An 18,196-nucleotide genomic window follows, 5' to 3' on the forward strand; every position below is an offset into this window, starting at 1 on the left:
ACACACACACGCACACACACACACACACACACACACACACACACACACACGGCCATCGGGAGCAATTTGGGTCCAGTATCTTGCCCAAGGACACTTCGTCATGTTGACACTTCAGCGGACAGAACCACTGACCCTCCAACATGTGTGTGTGTGTGTGTGGGGGTGTGTGCGTGTGTGTGTGTGTGTGTGTGTGTGTGTGTGTGTGTGTGTGTGTGTGTGTGTGTGTGTGTGTGATTTACAAATATTTTTTTGCATTTGTAGTAAGTATTTTACAGATTACACTTTTACACACATATTGTTGATCTTTTCACAAAGATAATATTGATACAAATCTATCTCCATACAGTGTAGACGTTTTTGAAGGAGAACTATATAGTGCATGTATTTCAGACACAACATTTTGCCACTCTAAAATGGGGAACTGTAAACAGAAAGGGATCTTGGACACAGTCTGTTTCTTTAAGAGAGTTCTGTGTAGGTTAGTTAGTTTCAGTCTCTGTTGAAACAGTGTGTCTGCTAGAGTTAGAAGGGAAACAAATGCAAAGACTCCTGAACTCTTCACTGCAAAAGTTGACGGACAGAACCATCTGCCAAGAGGCCAAGATGACTAAGCCCAAAAAGACAGTATGAAAAATTCTTTCTGTGACTGACGGCTTTCAAGAACTTGACAGGAGAGTATGTGAATCAAGAGTAACAGTCAGGCATGCTACCGCAGCACTCGAGAAACATACAGTACTTGAACAAACAACTCGGGTGAGATTAATGCTTTGTTTTAAGTATTTTATTTAACTTAAAAGAGAAAACAGCTTTTGAGATGGTAAGTTGTTGTTTATTTCACTTTTATTAATTAGCTGTATTTTATTTCAGGCAGACTAATTGTACACTTACACATGTGTTTTCACGTAGCTTGATTAGACCTCTTCTCAGTGCTGGCTCAAGGCTGTTGCAACCGTCTTATAGTGACAACAGACCGTTTACACAGCAGACATTTGACCTGTGTTTTAAAAGCACAGGTTAAACTCATTTTATTGACGATGGTTCAGTTCCATTATGTGTCCCAGGGTTTGAATTAATTAAAAGAAGTTACGTTTTAAAGCCCAGACACACCAAACAGATTTCAAAGAACAAGTGGCGACGGAGCCGACTGTTGCATCGCCTCATGTTGCATCGCCTCATGTTGCATCGCCTCATGTTGCATCGCCTCATGTTGCATCGCCTCATGTTGACTGTGTCTTGGCCTAAAAGTTGCATTTGGACACACTGCAAGGACTACAGCCAACGGCAAACTAGCACATACGTTCCTGCGCGAGAGCTGGGTGAGAGGAGATAAGTCTCAATAGCAGCAGGTAGTCTGTATACGTCTTTAGGAAAGGGAAACTGGAAGACCTATGAGTGTAAATATACAAGCCGTTGTTATGATGCACACATTAAAACAGAGCAACATTTTCACTCTCGCTCACCAGTTATCTTCATTCCAGATGGTCGCTGTAAACATATTCATGTATTGGAATGATCAGATGAGATGAAGATTTTAAATTAAAAGAGCCGCTGTGTGTGCCCTCTCGACTGTAGTCGTTTGTTTTCCTCTTCCCTTGTGGTCTGATTCACTGAAGCTGAGCAGCCAATGAAAGGGATTTGACCGACAGTCTTTGCCACCGAGTCAACATGACGAACCAGTGGCGGAGACTATCGGCAGGGCCGAAATGTCCCGACCGTGCGGCACACACCACAAAGACTAGGCCGACAGACGCTCACCGACATTAACCAGCGGCCGATAATCAGTTTGGTGTTGGTGTTAGTTCTGAAATGTTTGAACTTCACTTGTGGAATAAGTGGCTGCCCTACATATTTATCATTATTAATGCATTGATATCTTCATATTTCATCCATACTTACTGTATAATCATTCATACCAAACTGAAAACACCTGTGAGGGTGTGCAGCATATTTAAAAGTTTTATGTTTGATTAAGAGCCTTTGTGCACCTGAAAGTCTGAACGAAGTTTTGTGTTTGTGTATTTCATGTGAGCACTAAAGAACTCTACATGACACATCTACAGGACTGGACATTAACGTTTGCCCGGGGAAAGTAAAGTAACCTCTAAAATAATATTTATATTAGAGGTCATTTAGCAGACACTCTTATCCAGAGCAACTTACATTGAACTAAGTACAGGGACAGTCTCCCTGGAGCAACTCAGGGTTAAGTACCTTGCTCAGGGGTACAATGGTGGCAGCCTGGTATTGTTTGGAAGGCGTACACTAGACCACTAGGCCATCACCATATTCTGAAGTTATTAGTTTGTAGACGGGCTCTCTTGTCCTCTCGTACAGCCTCAACGTACGTATATAGACGTAGACACGGGCACTTTACTTTGGTCTTCAGGAGATGCAGTGTTTATACAAAGACAAACTGAAACCTATAATGTCCATTAACTATCACTCGACAACTTTACTGTTAATTTCTCCCCTGCCCTGATCGCCAACAGCTGTCTGCATCAACATAAATCTTTCTCTCTCACTCTAGCACACACTTGCTACACTCTAAACTTTCCCCAAAGTACGCTACTCGTATAACGGGACGATAGCCTGCCAGAACTTCCTGTAATTGCTCAGAAAGACCGAACCATCCAAAAAACGTTTCACTCGAGGAACTAACCATGGTTCAATTTGAGCGTAGTCTGCGAGGAGATTAATATTCACATACAGTATGTATTTATTACGTTCATTTTGACCATCAGTCCACTAAAATATATATATTTAAAATTAAATAACTCTATTTCTATTTTCTTATTTATAATTTAGAAACAAAACTGCTTAAATTTATGTCTCAGAATAAATATAAATCAGACTCCGCTAGTGATGAGCTGTTAATCTGCTGAATTAATATTAAACACGTTGCAAAGGCAAACAGTGTCAACACCTGCTGTTGCAGAAGATTTTCAAACATTTAGTCGATGCAAAATGGTTGCTTTTCATGATAAAATGTTCTTTGTCTAACATACTCTGAAGCAAAACAGTAGGCTTATTTGACCCATGTCTTCGAGCCATGAAGCAGAACAAAGCATTTTGGGAAATCTTGCCTCGAAATATCTCTAAACTGGTCCTCTGCTGAAAAATCCAATTTTGACATTTAATTTAATAGCAACCCTATTACAGCAGTCATTTCATAACTGCTGTAAAATGCCTCATTTGTCTGAGTTCTGCCCCGATAAGACTGGTGTTGCTTGGGATCCCATCAAGATACAGTATATGTGATGGGTGATCCTTATTCATAGTCCTACCTCTCCCTGATTTCATCATGATTGGAAAATAAGCGAAGACTGTATTAAGCACACAGTCTGACACAGAATTGACGCTGCAGTCTTGCTAACTCTGTGCTTTTCTCACTTCCACGCTTTCTTTCCCATGAAGATGTCTCGTATGTCAACTTTTATTTCTCTCCTCTATTCAAGCTCATCTATTTGTGCACCGTGTTGCTTTCTATGTGTGATGCCCTGTCATCATCGTTGGGCAGGCCACTGGAGCTCTACCTTTGTCCACTCTCATTTTCAATTGGAGACAAAGCCTGGGCATACATGATTGTCTTTGCTGCTGACAACTGCCTTTGTCCCTGCAGCTGAATGTACTGTACTGAGAACGGCTTAATGACAGACCAAGCGTGTTTTTGTTTTTTTAACACCCAGAATGGTCATACAGCCGCAGCCTCACCACTAATGCTTCCCTGCTTTGCTTCAGAGATGGTAAAATAGGCGAGTGTACAGCAAGAAGACTATTTGTCACTCAGCAGTAGAACGCAGACTGGGGTGTATAATTACCACTTACTGCACAATCAGCTGTCTTGTCACACCCTCGGTGCCAGAACTCTTCACATTCACATTGCTGGAGAGGTTTTTTTTCCCCTTTCACAGACAACTTTCCTTCCTTTCTTGTCATTTGCTTTCCATTTCTATCCACATTTTCATATTCTCTCAATTATTATAGGTCCTGTTGATTTTAATAGCACCCCACATGATTTTTTTGTTTACACATAATTGGCGACTGCTCCTCTCCCTCCCTTAGTGATTAACATATTTTTTCTCATGAGTGCCTGCCTTTCTGCTAACCCCTCCCCATATATCTGCTTCTTGCTCCACTCCTTCCTCTCTCCACTTTGCTGCGCCAGCACTTTGATAGCAGAGTCGCTGGGGGTGGTGGTTTAATGGGGGGTGGAGGCTGCAGGCCCAGATGAGAACAGTCAATATTTCATATATCTACCTGGAAGGAGACACAGAGGGCAGTGCAAATTCAAATAGGGTAAGATGTATGACACCCACACACAGTTTTAACTGTCTCGCCAATGGGAGATGCTACAGGAGGCTCCTGGCATGAGGAATCCATTAATTTCAACATTTGCAAATAGAACATGGTTTGTAAAAAGATGGCAACGCTTGCATTATGGAAGCTGGAAAATTGAATGCAAGGACAACAATAAAAGTGAAGTCACATTAGCATAAATCAAATTGTCCAACTTTTACATCTTTGAATGCATTGTAGGCACAATGCAGATATGGCTGGAAGTTTTGAATAATGCAACTTGTGAATAGCAGCAATTTTTCCCCCTCTGATCAGGTTTCAGGTGTGATTATGTGCTGCTGGTTTAAAAGGTGTGTTGTAATGAAAGTGGATGGCTGTGGATGAAAGGGGTGTTCCCTTCCCTGCTGCCAAGTCCATTCTTCCACCTGAACTCAATCAGCCATTCAGCCCATGTAGACGGAGCTTACTGTTGGCCCCTCATATTGGTTTCCATTGCCCAGAGAATAACTCTGCAATCAGTTCACATTTCTTCATATCCCTCTCAGGTTTGCTACATCTGCTCTCATTCAGGCCTTGTGCCAATCGCAAATGAACTGCAGTCTTATCAGGGTCGAAATAGTTGCTCTGAATGATGTGATGTGATCCATTTTTGCTTGAGAATCATGAGGGCCCATGAAGATGTTAATGCTGTGACCATATTCCCCCATGCAGTCTTATTTCCATGGTAATGCGGCTATTCATATTCCATTTCTAATATTTGCTTACAGCAAATCAATAAAGGCCAGTGTGCTGACTGCATTCTGCACCAGATAAAGGATGTTGGAAATGTATGCAGCAAGCATGCATACATTTCCAACTCTATAAAAGGCATAGATTTGAAGTTTTCAGGGAGACAGAGCTCCATCATTATGCCGGCATTGCATGGTAAACTGGTTTTCTATCAAAGTGAAATAAATATCACCTGATGTGTGCACATGAGCGTACAGAAGATAGTGTTATGAAGTAAACAATACAATGATGTTCCCATGAAAATTGTGTTGGATACACTCCTGTGAGAGAATCACATCCAATTCTCTACGCAACAATAAAAGAGGAGCTGAGTCTATTGTACCTGTCTCTCTGTCTGGCCCTAGTTAAATGCCGCTGGTTGCGTTTGATCTCCACAGAAGCCTGCTTTTGGCTCCTTTGCAAGGCCTTGCCACTTGGGTGCTGAACTGCTTCATTCCGGTTGCCTGTGTTTGTTTGTTTAACGCCAAGCTCTGCTTTCACACAGACATAATTAAATCAAGCCTAATCCACTATTTATGCATTCTGCTTCTGAATTATTCACACAACAGTTTTATGTGTTATTGCATTTTTTTCTTTCTTCCCAGAGACAGTTAAAACTTGTGGGTCTGTCGTTATTGAATAGAATTTCCCTCAAGATTGCTTCTTTTATTAATTAAGCCCCCCCACCCCATGTAATGCTGCACAATGCAGCCATGTAAAAGCTGTGCTTGCATTTCTTTGCTTAAGCAAGTATGATTTTGCCTAATGCAACTACACAGTGTGTAATAAGAGTAATTACAGTGCCATTAGAGAGTACAGCTTTCCAAGAATATTTTTTAAACATTGAAATATCAGTTTGCACACACACAAAACAACCTTTGAGAGAATACATACAGCACATCCCTACAGTATATAGTCTCGTCTGCAGTATAGCTTCTTAGTTAGAGGAGAACTCTACAGATTATACACATTAATGGCTGTTTACCTGCATATGTAAACAAAGTTGTAGAAGACCTTTTGCGACTCCAGGGGACGCATGAAATCTCTTGCCTCAAGTGATGTCACTTGAGTCTGTGCCGACTGCAAGTTTAAAAATAAAAAACATCTAGGGGTGTCGCCCGCTCCTCTTCTCTTGCATGGGGCTAGCTCTTCAAGGCTACATTAGCCGCTACTAGTATGACGCACCTAGATCTATAAGACAACTGTTGAACCGGCAGCCGATATGCATTGTGGGTAATGCAAGCGCCAGGTTATGACAAGGAAGAAGAATATATTTCTGGTTCTGTTGTATCAAAATGCTTTAAAAATCTTCCAGCGCTGTACCATCAACGCTTCTTCTAGATATGATGATGTACTTGTTGACCCTAACACGTGCTTTTGCTTCTTGAATCGAACCACACGCCAGACGTCGGATTCCAGCCTCAGTTTTCAGAGTCAATGTCCTGTGCTTTGTATGCCCAACATCCATCTTACCACATGTCTGTGGTACAAAATGAAGTGCTTCTTACACTTGGCAGGGAACATCATATTGGCAGCAATTGCATTTCTCTACTAATATATGCAATTGGAAAAGCATATGAATATAAATATATAAAAGTAAATGTATTTCTAGAGGAGTTGGTATCATGCATTGAACTTTAACTCTGAGGATATTTCTTAGCAAATCTACAGTTGTGACACATGCCTACAATTTAAATTGTGTGTGAAATATGTTGTGGGTGAGCTGCTTTAGATTCCTTTCCCCTCCACATGGCTGTGGAAGTCTGCCAACTGGAAACAGACAGGAGAGGTTAATTAGGCGCAGTAGATTCGGATGTTCCGGTTCAAATGAAAATCAAATGACATCCACCGTCATCCATCACCGTCAGGCCACTCTCTGTGCACCTATCAGGCAATCATGGTATATTGAAATGGTAGTCAAAAGGTTAGTGATACAGGCATCTGCAGGGGCTCATACCTCTGTGTTAAATATGAGTCCGTGTGTCATTACTTTGGGTCCACAGTCTTATAGTCTGTGATAAAAACTGACCCATTGGCTTAGTGAGCAGCATCAGTGCATGTCTCTGATAATAAACTCTCCTTACACCGTGGGAAAACAAAATCAATTCCGTTTGGTTCCAAACTCAGATTCAACAAAGTTCTGGATTTCAAAATTCATTTTAAGGGGAATGACATTTCTGTTAAAACCTCCGTCAGTTACTTGTACGGCCCTGAAAGTGGAAGCGCACAAGACTGTAGGGTTCAATTCAGAAATTGAAAAGAAAAGTTTGGAGAATTTAATCATAATTGCCCAAACGAAGGTTTCGGCAAATAAATGAACACAACAAAAAAATCATTTGAAAAGAGTTTTAAGAAGAATTGTCTTTTTCAGAGCGCTCGGTGAACGAGGCCCACTGTTCCTGATAGGGAAAGTCAGAAACTTGCGACATCCACCATAATCCAATGCCTCTTTGATTAGACGAGCACATCCTGGTATTACATTACAGTTCATTTAGCCGACGCTTTTGTCCAAAGCAACTTACAATAAGTGCAAACAATCATGAGGATACAACTCCGAACAGCAAGAATCCTGCAAGTACTTTAACTTCAAACAGGTAAAATCCTTTAAGTGCAGAACAACAGCTTCAAATAAAACAAAAGTGCAACATACAGAAACAATAGAATATTAATTAAACCATTAGCTACAAATAAGCCAAACCAATGTAAGTGCAACATACAAAGAACACATCTATTTATAATTACTTTTGTTTCCGTCGAGGTGCAGTCGAAACAGGAGAGTTTTCAGTCTGCGCCGGAAGGTGTGAAGACTGTCTGCTGTCCTCACATCAATGGGGAGGTCATTCCACCATTTTGGAGCCAGGATAGCAAACAGGTGGTTTTGTTTGAGGGAAATCTGGGTCCCACTCGCTGTGAGGGAGTGGCGAGCCGATTGGTCGACGCAGAGCGAAGTGAACATGCTGGGTGTATGGTTCGACCATGGCCTGGATGTAGGAAGGGGCTGATCCATTCAAAGCACGGTAGGCCAGCACCAGAGTCTTGAAACAGATTTGGGCCGCCACTGGTAGCCAGTGAAGGGAGCGGAGGAGCGGTGTAGTGTGGGAGAACTGGGATAGTTTGAAGAACAGTAGTGCTGCTGCATTCTGGATGAGCTGTAGAGGTCGGATGGCTCATGTAGGCAGTGCAGCGAGGAGGGAGTTGCAGTGATCAAAGTGTGAGATGACAGATGGTACTGTAGTCTTCCCAAGCTCTGGAAGATAAAAGGTCTCCCAAAATAAATTGATCAGAGTGGTCTTAGGTCTCGGTCAATGAAGCCACACAGGAACCAGTTCATGCAGCTAAACCGACTCCCTGTGGAGTCAGAGTGACACAGTTAAAACTATGACAAAATTATTAATGGTGTAGCTCCAAATGACTTATTAAACTTCTTCCTGCAGGTCAGAGAGGCTCACAGGCACAACACCAGGTCCAGGGCAGCAAATCTGACGCTGGTAAAAGTGCTTTCTTTTATTTCTTGTGTTATCCTTGATGGTTTTTTAATTGTGCATGTTGATTAGTGTTGTAACCATGTAAGTGTCTTTTTTTAAATGAATTGTCAAATAAACAAAAACTAATTGCCAATTGTTTTTACCCTGTCATGTGGATTCTGCCGGTCGGCACTCTGTGGAGGAGCTGCTGCACAGTTGTATTGAAATATGTTTGAAGCTCACTGGAACAGAAATATTATCTAATCTTAGCTATATTAAAAACTCAGATCAGGGGTGAAATTGCTTTATATTTATTTTACATCATTTTCTCCTCTCTAGGTGTTGAGTAAATGTTTACTTTGGTCTTTTACTGACGGATCCTTTGCTTCCTGTGGTCTTCAGGCATTTCTGTTGTGCACATATCAATATTTCATTCATTTAGGAGCTGCTGGTTAAAACAAAACAGAAGTTTCTGAGAGGATTCAGTGTTGTGGAGTTTGTGCAGAATTTGTGTTGCAGTTTAGTTGAGCCTACCTTTCTTTTTCTCTTTTCAGTTTCTCGCTGTGCATCAATTTAAAATGCAGACTCTGCAAACTGCGTCAGCCTGAATCCTCAGGGAAAAATCACTCATAAATTATTGTTAAAGCACGCTACTCACTATATGGAAATATTTATGTTTATGTTTATCTTACAATATATTGTAAGTAGTACTGAAGATGACCTTTCAGTGCTTACTACACTTGGTGCTGCCATGATATATTATATTCCACAGATATTGTGTTTAATTGCACACACAACAACATGATTCTAAAACAGTTGCATAGTGTAGAAAAAATAACTATTTTTACTGTACATTTGCTCTCTCCGCGCGAGGGACGAGAGCCGAGAGAGCTGCGAGAGAGCGCGGAGCGAGCGAGAGAGAGAGAGGGCGAAGAGAGCGAGAGCGAGCGAGAAGAGAGCGAGCGACGAGAGAGAGGAGAGAAGAGGAGAGAGGAGAGAGAGCAGGAGAGAGAGGCGAGCAGAGAGAGGAGAGAGCAGGAGAGAGAGAGGGAGAGAAGAGAAGAGAAAGAGAGAGAGGAGAAGAGAGCAGAGAGAGACAGAGAGGAGAGAGAGAGAAAGAGAGAAAGCGAGAGAGAGGAGAGAGGAAGAGAGGGAGAGGAAAGAGAGAGCGAGAGAGGAGAGAGAGAAAGAAGAGAAAGAGCTCTTCTAGATAGCGATATAGAGAATCTCTCTATCTAGCTCTCTATAATCTCCATAGTCGAGAATAGAGAGAGAGAAATAGAAATCTCGAGAGAGAGAGAGAGATATCGTCGAGAGAACTAGAGAGAGAGACGAGAAGGAATAGCTATAAATCTATCTCTATCTATCGATCTAGGCATATATCTCGCTCTCGCTTCTCGCTCTATCTCTCTATAATCTATATCGAGCTGTCTCTCTCTAGATGAGATGGGAAGATCTCGAGGGAGAGAGAGAGGAGAGAAGACGATATAGTCTCTAGATATCTCTCTATATCTATAGATCTCTCTATCTCTTATCACGAACTCTATCTTAATCCCTCTATCTCTCTCCCTCTCTGTCTCTCTCCCTCTATCCTCTCGCTCTCTCTCTCCTCTCTCTCTCTCTCCCTCTCTTTCGCTCTATCCTCTCTCTCTTTCTCTCTCTCTCTCTCTCGCTCTATCCTCTCTCTCTCTCTCTCTCTCTCTCTGTCTCTGTCTGTGTCTCTCTCTGTCTCTGTCTGTGTCTGTGTCTCTGTCGTCTCTGTCTCTCTCTCTCTCTCTCTCTCTCTCTCTCTCTCTCTCTCTCTCTCTCTCTCTGTCTCTATCCTCTCTCTCTCTCCCTCTCTCTGTCCTCTCCCGCTCCCTCTCTCTCTGCCTGAAAGAGTAAATTACTCAGGAGAGTTTGGTTAATTTTACTGTGGTGTCATATAACTCTGGAAATGTCTGTGAAGTTTTCTCCTTGGTCAGCAATGAGGACAGTTTCACATTGAAGGCAAGTCGTACTATTCCCTGCACAGTTGACAACGGTGCAATAGTTGCATCATCAGTGGCATCGCTGTGAGCGCTGCAGAGATGAACTCTGTGCGGCTCTTACACCTTGTGAAAATGTCTGTTCAAAGCAAAGTTCACATCACACACACACAGCTTATGTCCCACTGTGCATTCATGGGGATGGAATTATGTGTACAGTATAACAATAATTACAATAAATAACAATTAATAACAATTAATAACAATCTGTCAAAGTGTGATCTGATCAGCAACATTCTCAGTCTGAGTAATTAATAGTGAGCTGGCAGGTTTATAGCATATGATCCAGCATCTATAACAAGCTTTAAACAATGCCAACAATAGAAGAATTTCTTGAGTGCAAATTAACAGCGAAGGTGTACATATTCACAAGCATGTATGGACAACACACATTTTCTTCCTTTTGCTAATTAGATTCTCCTCAGTGAATGTTTGATCAGACAAAGCCACAGAGCAGTGAAATGCCTCTGCACTGACTGACTGGAGTGCATACGGCTCTCAGTGATGCTAATGAGATAAAAACACGTATAAACTTGTAACATTAAGATCTGCTTCATGAGTAGTCAGAAATGTTATTAAGCCTCTCAGTCCTCGGCTGTGTTTTTATGCTACTTCTACTTATCAACCTCTCAAAATCTCTGCACGTTTCCCCCACATAGATAACCAGGGCTGCCAATAGCTTCCTTAGTATATATATATATATATATATATATATATATATGTGTGTATGATGCATTATACACACGTAGATTTTAGGTGGGCCTTGAAAGATTCCATGATGAGATGCATTTTATTAGAATTCTGAAGGTCTAAAAAAGTATAACTCATTGTAAAACAGTAAACCACCCAACCAGTGAATATGACTGGTTTTTGGTGGAACCTGCAGAAACTATACTCTTAACCAATAAGTCACATTCCTGAAATTGGAACATTATCATCAGTGTCCCAAACCAACATACCGATATGTTCAAGTGACACAGCCACAGTAATTATGATGGGAACAAAGCAAGATGTCATGTTATTGTAGAGGAAGCAGGTTGGGGTGGAAAGGTCAATAAAGATTGTTCCTTAACCACATAGTTATTACTGCAACCATGACAACGAAGCATTCCTTAGCCTCAACAAAGTTACCCTCAGATGAGAAAATGCTCTAGAGGGCAAACAACGTGTTTAGTCATTAATATATATTTAGGACTTGTTGACATTTATATAAAGTACCTTTTACTCAGGTTTTACTCGAGTCAGAGCATGTGACTGACCTGTCTGACTTTATGGGGGTGAAGAATCAACACCTACAAAGTGACTTGTGTCCAAAACAGTCCCAAACAATCAATAACAATTGCAGTTCACAGCCTCTTCCCCCATGAAGTAGAACGAGACACAGCCATACATGCTGTGCACATGTCGCTTGGAACCAAGTGTGATGGCTCATTTTGCAGATCAGGATCAGAGCTATTAATATGTCGAGTGATAGTGAGATACACCACTATCATCGGTTCACATGCAAACCCTGTGGGGTGGAACACCGGCGTGCACGCTGGCCCTGTTAGGGTTAAAGCTGAGCAACAAGTATATCATGTATAAATGTCTTCCCTAATTATGCTGGTATCAGACCTAAATGATCGACTACTGGTCGGCCCTAATGTATGCAGGAAGGATCATTAAATTCCCAATGAGCCTTTACACATTTTGTGCCTTGGTGATAAATGCTATACAAAAAGAACGGTGCTGTTGTAAATTTGTCAAAGCAAAATTTATGAATGAAAGAATTGTCACTTAATAAGTTCGGCTTGTGGAATCCAACCAAACCAAAAAAGAGAAAGGAAGAAATTAGGAGTGACATGTAATTCTTCACAAACGACTAGAAGAGTAAAAGTGATTCAAACAAATGTTAAGGAGAATTTGTCAGCCTGTGTAGTCGATGTTAAGGTGTTCCTGTCGTAACGTCTTTCCCCCTGTAAAAAGGAGAACTGGGACCATTTTGTAAGATTTGTTTAATAATTCAGCACAGCCTTAAACCAATTCACTTCAAGTGCCCAGATGGTGTTTTTATTAGGCAAATGCTCGATACTTGAGAGGAATAGTTTACTTGCGTTACGAAACTGACAGGGTACCTTCGAGCCACGCGCAATATACTGAGCAGAGAATCGGTCGGGACGGCCATGATCACTTTATGCACTGTACTGTTGTTAGCAAATAGGTGTAAAGCTAAAACAGCATGTGCACAGCCTTATCTAACCTATGTATACTGGAAAATATAGTAGCAATGTATTCTTCACTTGAGGACGTGCCATATTCAGCACTCTCAGACAATTTGGAACTCGGAGCTCTTTTCCTTTTTGATCCTCCTTCCTTTCAGGAAATGACAGTGATGGATACAAAGATGTGACGTTATTTATTACAGTCATTGTTCATTGTACAAGGCGTGAGTTTTGAATCCTTGTCATACAGTTCCTCTGCAGACTTGTATTCCAGGGTATTATAAAAGCAAAAAGCAAAATGTCCTGAAGGGAGATGAGTGGAGTGTATTTCTGATATCTCTGACCTTAAAAAATTCTGCCCTCTGGACAGAAACAACCACTGAGCTGTAGTCAACTAGATTAGGAGTACATCTTAATTATCAGCCTCAAGCTGTTTATTTTGAAGATACCGTTTAAAGGAAAGAAAATGAAAGAGGAAAAAATACTGTTCAGAGACGGGGTTTTTATATTGTGGGAGTTGGTGGTGAGAATAAAGCAGCAAAGTGAATGGCAGTGACAGAGGCAGACGCTGGGCTCTGTTGATTGACACTGCAATAATGTCCTATTCCTTTTGATGGGATTAAATTGTCATGACCTCTCAGATATGGAAATTGAGCCGCTGATCTGGGGCTTTGGAAATGTCAACATTATTAAATTGTGAGCAGTTAAAGGCACAGACAATTTATCACATGTAACAATAAATGGAATAAGCCCACAAAATAAACAATTGTTTCAGCCTTCTCTTAAAATTTTTTTGGGACCAAATGATTTGGCAACATTTAAATATTTCCTGCAGGTCATTACACAGGCTACTGATTCGTTGGACTTTTATTTCACTTGAACCTTACATTCTTATCCCGCAGTGGTCTATCATAGTAGCTTTAATAAAAAGCTCATAACTCTGCAGCTCTTGGCGTACTTATACCGCGGATCAGGGGCAGAGGGGGTAACTGGGGTGTGAAATAGACTCCAGTTAGCTGATGGACACATGAAAAGACTCGGATGGTTGCTCGTCACTCACACCGCCGGACCCGCCTTTGCTCCAACTGAAGTGAAAATATGAATCTAAATAGCCTGGAAAATGCATTTTTTCCTAATAGATCCCAGAAGTGTGCGTGGTATTATCACAGGGAGTGATTTGAAGCTCGGATAGTGCACACTGCCATGTCTGCTGCTCCGCCGTGCGGTGGGAGGGGTTGTAGTGACGCTGTCATCCAATGGGCACCGGCTTCCTCCGGACGGAGCGCAGCACCTCTGTCTCAGCGCCACTTTTGCGCCAGACAAGTAGGGACGGTCGTTCACTCAGCATCCGAGAAGAAGAAACAAGGCTCCGGGAATTTACTGAGGTGCATTTGGCGAAGAAGACTCATCTTTTCCTCTTTTTTCCTAACACGCGATTTTGCAAAGATGAACGTTGGCTGCGTCATCCTGGCGTGCACCTTACTTGTGGGCGCATCCTCGGTAAGATGAGTTGATTTCTCTACACGTCTTTTCGGCTAACGGTAGAGTGGAAGTGCTGCACTGCTGTAGTGCTTACTTGGGGCTTTGCCTCGCGCTGCATGAGCCCACAGAAAGTGTCTGTGAGAGGCTCACTTTCCCCCGCAGCGTTGCGCTAAAGACAGCATGATGCGTGTAATAGAGTTTCAGTCGGCAACGTTTAAGGTCAACAATATGTTTTGTCTAAGTGTGGTGGAAAAAAGTCTTAGAAAACTCTGTTCGCTAGCCTCCCCATCCTCTCTGCTAAATAAACTGCAGTGCATTATTGCAGAGGACAGTGCTTTCTGGAGGGGCTTCTCTTTCTGTTGGCTGCGATTAACTTGGTTTACGCACCTTTACGCACTGTCATTTCTCCTTTTCTACATCTCGTGGATTAATGGCTCAGTTAACGACTTGGTTATTTGGTCCAGTGCTTATTTAAGAAAGATGTTTTTAGGGACAAATTATGATTAGCTTACTTTTTTTCCAAACTTAATTAATGCTTTAAAATCAGCTTTGTTTCCCAGTTGTATGCAGTAGTAATGTGTTGTTGATGTGCAGCAAGGGCAATATTGAGTTGCCTGTATAATGCAGCAAAATGTACCATATTTCCTTTATTAACACAAATTGATGTAATGAATGAGCTGTATTGCCGTAAGTGCATTCTGTAGAGAATGAAATGCCTGCTGGAAGAACGATGCCTATACATCAACAGTATAATTCAATGCATTTGGTTTCTTTCACACATGCACACTCTTCGTGCTCTCTCTCTCACTCCAGTCAGCATGCAGTATGGATGTTTAGGAGGAAACATTTCCTGCTGGTTACAGTTGTCATCTTTATACACATTGATGTCATTATCTGGACTTGTATCCCCAACATATGATGACCATGATGGTAACATCTGTAACGGGGATAATGACGGTTATTATTACACACTGTGGCGGTCCAAGTGCTGTCGTCTGAAGCAAATCACTCAGTGCACCCAGAGAGACTGTGAGGTTCAATATGAGTCTGAAAAAGCTGCAGGATCAGCTTGTGACCCTGTGGCTGCGAGTCGATTTGCCGATGCTTAACAGCCCGTCTTGTTTTGTTCCTCAGGGAAGTAAGGCAGGCCAGCCCCTCAAACCCCCATGCAGACCCGGCTTCTCCCAGAACTTCTACACAGTGATTGTCTCGAGAGACGTACTGCATGGCCAGAGCATTCTCAAAGGTAAGCCTGCCGCTGCTGGATCTCCTTTATTGACAGCTGATATTTTCTCATCTCTGCCCAGATGTGTCCCCACACCTCATAGTGTGATTGAGTGAGTGAGTGTTTCTCTCTATACGTGTGGGGAGACACATATTATGGAGCGTGGCTCTCCACCACTGCTAAAGAACATTCTGGTTGTGGCTGTGCAACATAAGCAGCTCATCTTGAGCCCAGACTTGCACATGTTCAAGCAGAGCGATCCAGTTGTGTTGCAGCTTGAGTTGAGAAACCCCTGGGATGTTATTAAACCTAACGTGACAGCAGGCGTGTAATGCATTTTGATCGAAAGTTGTCGTTGGATATGGAGTTTCATTGCTGAATGAACATCTAAATTACACTGATTGCTGTAAAAAAAACAATAAATCATTTATTTTATTGATTGATGAAGCAGCCGGCTGACAAAGCAGACTCATTTAAATGGCTGTTCCATACTCTGCACGTTTGCAGCTGGAAGCCCAACACTTTTACTTTATTCCCCACTGTTCAGTGTAATACATGTTCCAGTCCTTTTATTCTTTCTGTTTTTCGGAGGAATTCAATTCTGTTTTCATTCGCTCCATTTCTTTTCCGAGCAGGCAGTGTGCTGTATCTACCGTGAGGCTCATATCCTGCCATTTGAAATGATGTTTCTTCACAGTGTGTCTTTTATTTGCTGGTGAATCTTTGCTATAATGGGAAAAAACCCTCTAATTCACATCCTAGGGTCGCAATTTTCATAATTCACAGATAAACAAAACCTTTGAATTGAACTTGATGTGCTTCTATAACATAGAACATTATATCGAAACCTCTAAACTACAATAAAGATATGACCCCCAGGATGAAGAGTGCTTCAGCATTTTGCAGATTTTCATAACTTGGTTTTAGTCAGAGGCACAATATTAGTTGTTCCGCAATTTTCTTCCTCTAACATATTGTACTGCGTGTACAACAGGCTCAGCGCTCCCTTGACACGTTGCTTTTATAGCCAAATGTTTGTCCATTAATACGTAGAAATGCTGTTTGCCAGGAGGAAATGGCATTCTCATTGTAACAGCTGTTTGAGCATTTTCCGGCTGCGAGCAAAACAATTGACTTAATCTGGAGGCTATTTTGTTATTTAGGAGGCTGACAAGGACAGTGCAGCCAGTCAGTGGAGAGCGAGTCGGCCTGAAGGGGCTCCGGGGCTCGAGGCTTCTGCCTGTTCGGAAATGGGCTGAGGCGTCCCTCCAGACCCAAACAATGTTAACAGAGAGTGATGTGACTAGATAGATAAAGTATGTTGGGTCCTCCTCCGTGTGTGTGTGTTACACGCACGTCTGTCTCGGGGGGGGGGGGGGGGGGGGGGAATATTGTGTCCTGCTGTACATATTAGGTTTTTTAAAAGAAAAAGGTTACAGCAAAGCTCAACTGCATCAATGTGATTAACCTTATGTGCTACATCAGCTCCTGCTCTGATCCCTTATTACCTTTGCTTCCAGTCTCTTGCTTTCATTTGGTCGGTCTCTGTGTTTGTTCTTCATGAAAATCAATCTGAGAGCCGTTCTGTCCTCCCAACTGGCTACTCAAACAGGGGCTGCAGCAGCTTACAGTAAGTCCTCATGCAGTGATGAATGTGCGGGGGCTAGCCTTACTGAAGGTCTGTGTTCTAGACAGTGGGATACAAAGCAGGAGGAAGCCTTTAATACTAACTCCACAATATGTATAGCCTGAAACTGTCAATTTTCAAGAGAAATGAATGGGCCGGGGATGAGTTGAGGGAGCGCCTGGGAAGCTCCGGAGCTGGCTAAGGGGTTGCTGGCCCGCTGTGGGCCGTGGCTGTTGTCTCCCTGGAGAGAGAGACAGTGAGCGATGGGGGGAGGACTAAAGAGCTGCGGCCCAGCAGGTGCAGTGGGAACCAGGCTGCAGGTTTCCAGTCGCTGCACAATGTGTGGAGCGCAGCTCTTTTTTTCATGTTGAGGTGGAAGGGGGAGGTCTTGTTCTTCTGTTTTGTGTACTTTAGGACTGACTCACATTTTTGATGCCAAATTCATTCACACCAATCTGAGTTTTGAAGTGAAGTTTCTTGATGCTCGTGTTAATTATGCCTTTTGCACCACAGTGTGTGCTTAAAATATCATACTGGTGTATTATCACACTTTTCCATTACTGCTGACCTTTTTCCAAGGCAATGTGTTACCTTCAAGGAAGCATCATGGGAAACAGTAGACATCAGAGAGATGACAGGGCATTAGGGGTGAGATTAATTGGGAATGACATGCAGCAAAGGTCACCAGTCGGACACAAATCTGGGATGTTGCAGTCTAGGTTATTAGGGCACTCCTACTTGCAATCCTATCTGCATTACTACACAAATGAACATTACAAATAAAATATATTGCATATTTCTCGAGCCTATGACAGACACAACCCACAAAGGATCATGTAATCTTTTACTGGTTTCTCACCTTTTTGACTTATCTACTCAGCAGTTGGACCAGAATGTGTTGTTCCCTCCTCCGATACTTTCATTCTAATATGATTTAAGAAATAGTCCTGTAGACTTAAAACTCCAGTAAGTATTTCATAAGAAAACAGCTTTAAAACAAGATCCTGACCCTGCAGATTTATATTGTGACCCATTAGGAGTCCTAACTCCCACGTTGAAAACAACTGCTTTAAGCTATCTTAAAACATAAACTTGGAGATTTATTT

The 18,196-nt window shown here is 42.1% G+C and overlaps 1 protein-coding gene across 1 annotated transcript in view; it reads left to right on the forward strand.

The window, feature by feature from the left end:
- The first annotated feature begins 800 nt into the window (after positions 1-800).
- The window catches only part of LOC115008342 (cadherin-4-like), a 207,244-nt gene continuing 189,848 nt past the window's right edge, over positions 801-18,196 (forward strand). Inside the window, 3 exon segments of the mRNA XM_029431890.1 lie at positions 801-817; positions 8,499-8,552; positions 15,373-15,484. Of these exon segments, the coding sequence (XP_029287750.1) occupies positions 815-817; positions 8,499-8,552; positions 15,373-15,484 (169 nt within the window). The 5' untranslated portion in view covers positions 801-814.

Source organism: Cottoperca gobio, chromosome 5, assembly GCF_900634415.1.
Source record: "Cottoperca gobio chromosome 5, fCotGob3.1, whole genome shotgun sequence".
Lineage (NCBI taxonomy): Eukaryota > Metazoa > Chordata > Actinopteri > Perciformes > Bovichtidae > Cottoperca > Cottoperca gobio.